General features: G+C 31.8%; 1 protein-coding gene across 2 annotated transcripts; it reads left to right on the forward strand.

Moving 5' to 3' along the window:
• The first annotated feature begins 2707 nt into the window (after positions 1–2707).
• On the forward strand, positions 2708–6252 carry LOC141668840 (uncharacterized protein At4g00950-like). 2 transcript variants are annotated; one of them, XM_074475867.1, is made up of 2 exons: positions 2708–3536; positions 6040–6252. In XM_074475867.1, the coding sequence occupies exons 1-2, from the start codon at positions 2943–2945 to the stop codon at positions 6115–6117; spliced, it is 672 nt and encodes a 223-aa protein (XP_074331968.1). In that variant the 5' UTR covers positions 2708–2942; the 3' UTR covers positions 6118–6252. The 2 variants fall into 2 exon arrangements, with proteins under 2 accessions (XP_074331968.1, XP_074331966.1); XM_074475865.1 differs by having other exon boundaries at positions 2711–3605.
• The last annotated feature ends 436 nt before the right edge of the window (positions 6253–6688 follow it).

The raw sequence follows: 6688 nt of genomic DNA on the forward strand, positions 1-6688 counted from the left end.
AACTTGATATACAAGAAATCTACAAATGCCCCAAATGCAAAAAAAACACAAAAAACACTCAACCCATTATATATCAGTGTATGTGTATCATCAATTTAAAAAAAAAAGGGTGCATAATTTTTATTGTTACGCGACCTTTGTTGGAGTTGTTTTATCTTTTATGTTGTACAGATTAATTCATATGCAAAATCATATTCATGTATGTGTTTTTAGGTTATAAAGTCCAAGAAATTATGCTTACCGTAGAATATAGTTGGGACCGGCTCGGAACCAGGTTCTCATTAAAAAGAAATAAATTTATTTTGTTTTGACGTGAACAAAGAGAAGCAAAAAAGAGTTGGGTTAGGTTCTAAATTCTAATCTATGTTTTGAGTTGCAAAAGATGCTACTGTACTCAAACACCAGCAAAATTTGGGAGGGTACTAAATTCAAAGTTCGAACAGAAGTAGCTCTACGCCTCTACCCAAAGCAGTACAAATTTAATGCAAAACGACTAGTTTACCAAATTTTAAATAATTTCTGCACTTCTACTTCCATCATCTTTATTGTGTTCTTGTTGTGGTACCGTATGCGGGTATCTTCCAGTAATTCCAGTATTACAGGTTGAGTTGTAAATGAGTAGACAGGATCACGAATAATTCCGTGATAGGTTCGAAAAAAGTCAGGTTCGAGTTCGGTTTAATTTATCGACAAAATTTAATTATTTATATTGTTGTAGTGTGATACTAAAATATAATATTTTTTGTACTTAAAATGAAGAGCATTTAGTTAATTGTAAATTGCAATCTTTGAAATTTGATTCCTAATTGAGAAAAATGGACCTGAGGGTGACATCATCTCTAAGATTATAAACTCTCTCATATAAATTTAATGACATTTTGTAAATACTAATAACTTATTATGAAATTATAAAAATACCCTTATATATTTATACGTGTAAATATTATAATTTCATGGGAGTCACTGAGATCAACCTCAGATACACCATGATACTCTTAATAATTTATGTACACTCTTTCATTTTTATGTAAAGTTGATCAACTTTCACTTACTTTCTAATTAATTACTCACTTAGTTTCTTTTATAATAGTTATTTAATTTTTTTTACTCATTTCAAAGTGGTGCTCAAATAGTTAAAATAAAAAAAAATTTAAATAAAAATATATAACTTAAATTTTTATTTACAAAAAATAAATTTGAAATATGATAATTTATCAATGATATATTTTCAAACATGTGCAAAAAAGTCCGGAAACGTTTAAGATGAAATAGAGGGAGCAACGTACCTGACCCTGAAGTCTGAACAAGTGTCACCATGCTAAGCAAGGGCGGTTCATAATATATATTAGCCTATCACCGTGCGATGCACGGATTGCTTTTAATATTTAAATGATTTTTAATGATATAAATATATCTTAAAATTATTATATTTTGATATATAGTTTCAATAATTGAAAAATAAATTGAAAAACATAATAAGTTCTAATAATAAATATTTTGTGATAATTTGAGACTTGACTGAAAATAAATAATATAATATAATATGTTATTCACGGGACTCGAGCCTTGAACCGGTAGAAATTGTTAAAATAAATAATATAAAAATTTAAATATAATAAGCTGTTGACGGGGTTCGAATCCTGAATCCATGAGAGCAGTTTAAATCTTAATATAATAATATTTTATTATTGCATCCAACAGTGCTCATCTATCTGATTTTAGATCTGACGGTTGTTATTCGTCGTACCTGTACCGAACAACCGACTACCAAATAGAGGGTGTTCTGGTTGTAGTAAAAGTATAATCAGGGCGAAATCATAAAAGTGGCCGGGGGTAAAATTTTATTTCTTAATAAAATATAATACAATTATTTAATACAGCTAAAAGTGGCCCACAATATTTAGATGTGCAAAAATCACGCTAGTGCGAGAGATGGGTGGTCGGACAATATGTTCATCGCCTCTGCTTGTCTCGGTAGGTAGCTCATGCCATACACACCTTAATCTCTAGAAAGTCTAGTCAGTGAAGCCAAAACTCTTTGAAGTTAAATTAGATATTTTATTTTATTTTCGGTCAATTTAAACAAAATAATTGAGCAAGGTCAGATTTTTTAATCAGTTTCCACTCAAGTAATTATAATAACTTAAGTAATCACTGGATTTATATTTACTCGCAAATTAGTTGAAATGTGTTCTCTCAATGAGTACAATTATATTATATATTTTTTTGTATTTTTTATTAAATATTGATTATGATATTCTTCTACTTTTATTGTACGAAGACGATTAAATGGTTATTGACATAGGTGGAACTTATATTTGTGGTAATTACTATACGATAGGAAAAAGTTGGTATGATGAACCGAATCATTATAATCTTTTTCTTTATATTAAGGTAATCTTTAACATTTGCCGGGGATCCTTGGTTGTAAGGACTGTCATAATTTTTACGTCAAAGTACATTAATTTTTATTTAAGTTTTTTTTTTGTAAAACAGATCACTTAATTTGACTATTCACGATAAATATTTTGTCACATAAAATTATATATATTAATAAAACAACCAGACGAGTCACCCAAAATCCTAAAAAGAAAAAAGCTATCAACCTCAATTGCAGTATTTTAAACGGGTTTCCTTTTCATTAATAATTTTTTTATGTTTCTAGAAAATATATATTTCCACGAACAACATTCCTACTAACACATAATGAAATATATATAAGCTCCTTTATAAATATATAAAAAAAGAAAAGTAGAAATATTTTCAAGATTCGAACACAGACTTTTGGCCAGTCATCCATCAAATATGTTATACTATGGTGTGAGGTTGTGAGTCATGAGTAGCAGCTACAAGAAGTCAAGTCCTCCATTTCATTTTCTACACTCTCTTCACTCCTCCATCTTCATGTAGAACTACACACACACACACTGAGACACAAAGTGATGACATCCAAAGCAAGCTCCTCACCAACACTTCCTTTATTCTCAGCCTCACCAAAGCTATCAGCAGAGCCATCAGGCCTCTCAACTCCACCACTCCAAACCTCAGCTTCAGTTCCATTCCTATGGGAACAGGAGCCTGGAAAGCCCCTCCCATGCACTGCCATTGTCTCTGTCCCAACCCTCAAGAAATGCTTAGAGCTCCCTCCAAGGCTACAGCCAACAGAGTACTCTAGGTTAATTACCAAAACACCCTCCCCCACCACTGTTCTTGATGGCCCTTACATTGCCAAGAATGTCATTTCATCAGCCTCATTCAGACTATTCAGCAGCAGCAAGCGTCAATATTCTTTTGACAGCCGTTTTAGTGGTAGGTTCAGTCCTGAGAGAGGTGCTCTGCTGCTGGGTGAAAACAAGGGTAGAAAAGGGCTGTTTGGTAATTATCGGGGTCAGAGAAAAAAGTCTTTTAAACTCAAGGGTATCAAAGATGAATATGGCAGTGAGGCTAGTTCTGTTTTTTCACAATCTTTAGATGATGAATCACCCATTCGAAAAGAAGATGAGAATAAGAGTGACAACAAAAGTTCATCAACAAAGGTAAAGAGGTCTAAATTTAGGAGGAATGGAAGCTTTTCTAATTTCTCTCATGTCAAATCTCACTTTTGGGTATGTCTCTGTTTTCTTTTCTTTAATTTGAATTCAACCACCGCTACTATTTTAGCTACTTATTGAATTTATTTTATATTAAGATTTAGACGGTACACAAGAGTTTAATTAGAAGGGTACTTGATGAATTAGTTAGAACAGTATTAAAGTAAAGGGCTTAAATAAATCTTAGAGTGTACGCGGATCGGTTTTGGGGTAAAAGTCGAACCAAACTACGAAGAGCGGTTTTATAAAATTGTCATCCGCACCCGCATTTGTGGTTGCGGTTAACCGCATCAATTGCGCTTGTGGTTATTGCGGTTATTGCGGATCAGTTTGCGGTTCAACCGCTTATTTTAAAATAAATAATAATTTGCAAAAAAATAATTTCAGAATATTAATAAATTCAAGTTTAAGTTACGTGATAAACTTACATTCAAGAGTAAAATACAAACTAATGCTCCGTGTAAAGCAAGGATATTAAAAACATACAAAAATATGGTAAAAGAAAAGAAAAAAGAACCGGATGAAAAAAAATTATATGTTTGATTACATTTTCCATTTGTTTGATTATATATCTTATAATGATTGTGAATATTATAAACAAAGTCCTAACATTAACCTAAAATTAGTTAATACATGTGTATATTTATTAATTTATATGATATCAACTACATTTTTGGAAATATATTTTATTATAAATATATGTTGCGATTTGCGGTTGCGATTTTGCGATTTTCAAGAATTTAAAACCGCATCCAAACCGCGAATAAGCGGTTTTTAAAATTTAAATTCACAACCAACCCGTCTTTTGTGATTATCCGCAAAACGCGGTTCGGTTGCTAACGGTTGAGCGATCTGATGCGGTTGAGCGATTGGTCGGTACACCCCTAATAAGGACTTGTTTATCTGTCAACTTATAAGTTACTTGTAGTTTATAAGCCCGTAATGACTTATCTCGGAGTGTTTGTCGACCCAACTTATAAGTTGGATTTACAACTTATAAGCTGATAAGTTGAATGTTAGTAACAACGTACTTTTTCTCAACTTATTTTGAATTTTTTATTTTTTTATTAACTTTAGTTTTAAAAAATGTGTTCTAAACTATTTTTCTAATATAATAATCACGAATTAAGATAACTTTATTTATAATTTATTTATTTTTTTCAGTTAAGTAAAAAAATTATGACTTTTATCCAAACACTTATATAACTTATAAACATTTATTTACTTATCATTTATTTATAAGACACTTATTCATTTTAAGTCATAAGTTACTTATTTTAAGATTTCCTAAACGGACACTTAAAATCTTGATAATCTATATGTGCTTTATTCTATAAAGTTATTCCGTCTTGGTCCTTCTTGTCCTTGTCATATGGTTGGTATCTACCACCTGAAATGTGTGAAACGTTTTTCAACAAGTAATTTTGTTTGGATGGACTAAATGAAATTGGAAGCCAGTTGTTTGCCTAATGGAAAAGAAAATTATAATAATGAAGCTCTTTATCTAGCCCATAAGGAAAAATTAATTGATATAGTTATGAATAAAATTTCCCACTTTTCAGGCATTTAGAGTTCAATGCAAGTAGAGATGTAAGTATAAAAGTAATACTCATTATACTAGAATGGTAGTGACAAAAGCTTTAAGATTGTTAAAGAAAGGTTGTTGAGAATTGGACCCTGAAGATCATGGGATTTTTTATTATATATTGTTTTTACGATACTGTAAATACAATGTGCTAAAGGTTTATCTACCATCAAGATCCAGCCATTCTACTTACTCAGTAGAATTTTAACAAAATAGAACAGAAATGTTAGGGTGAAGGACAAATTTAGCCTATTTTTACATGACAAAAATAACCAATTTCTGAAAAGTGGACCAATTTTGGCCGATGGGATACCCAACTGTCAGTGGAGTATCCACTTTATATAAGATACCCAACTGGCAGTGGAGTATCCCATATATGAAATACCCAACTACCAGTGGAGTATCCTATACAAATTGGGATACCCAACTGACAGTGGAGTATTCAATCGGCCAAAATTGGCCACTTTTTTCAGAATGGTTATTTTTGTTAAATTTTTTCAAAAATCAGTTATTTTTATCATTTTTTCGAAATGTTATACTTGACTACTGCGTCAAACTGTCAAACATTACTGATCGAGTGCATTATATGTATTAGACGCTTGATTATAGCGTTAAACATTACTAATCAAGAGCAAGAATTCGTACATCACTTTGTTTATAATGTTACACCTCAGCAACCGACTGCAGTACATCTCCATGTTAACGTAAAGATGCATGAAAGTGTCCGACATTTTCCTTGGCCTTGGCTTTCAGAAAAAGAAAAAAGGGAAGGGTTGTGAAATTAACTTATACATTCCTTAAAAAAATTATAAAATGAGCAAACTGTAAATCCTGTTTCATTCTTTGCATTTATTTATGTTACAGACAGCAATGTGCGAGGGAATCAAGCACGCTATTCCATGGAAGTCAAGAAAATCGAAGAAACAAGTTCACGTTGTCTAGTGCCTCACCTTTCTCTTTTCTCAATACTGCCGTGTTTCCTAGGCCTGCATAAGCTCTTGTAACATAAAATTTAGGCTTTATATGCTTGCCTGTATGTCACATTATTTTGTTCTAAGAATATAAATGTTGTACTTCTGTGTGTTGGACAATCTAAACCAGTGTTCTGAAAATCGCTATGGGCGGCCGCCTAGGCGGCCGCCGCCTAGGCGGTGGTAAAACGCCCCGACTCGGACCTACGCGGTAATTTAGGTGTTTTTTCAAAAAATTGGGTCAAAATCGGGATTAGACGGGCTAGGCGGTCAAAAACCGGTCCTAGGCGGTCTAGGCGGAAAATAATTAATTTTTTTTTTTACGTTTTTATAATTTTAAATCATTAATTTCATAATTTCACACAATATCATGTCAAAATCACATAACAGTTAACCACATTAAACTAAAAATCCAAATCAGTTCAACATCATAACTCAAAATAAGTCTAGCAGCAAAATACGTTACAATTAACATCAAAATTTCGCAAAACAAAAGTCTACCAAATAGTTAACATGACTGCACATTAAACTTAAACTAAATT

This window comes from Apium graveolens, chromosome 6, assembly GCF_009905375.1.
Source record: "Apium graveolens cultivar Ventura chromosome 6, ASM990537v1, whole genome shotgun sequence".
NCBI lineage: Eukaryota > Viridiplantae > Streptophyta > Magnoliopsida > Apiales > Apiaceae > Apium > Apium graveolens.

Excerpts from the sequence above, each read along its gene's own strand:
- LOC141668840 (XM_074475865.1), top strand. The coding sequence starts at position 2,943 with ATGACATCCAAAGCAAGCTCCTCACCAACACTTCCTTTATTCTCAGCC. Across the intron at positions 3,606-6,039 it reads ATGTCAAATCTCACTTTTGG|ACAGCAATGTGCGAGGGAAT; the intron begins GTATGTCTCTGT and ends TTTATGTTACAG.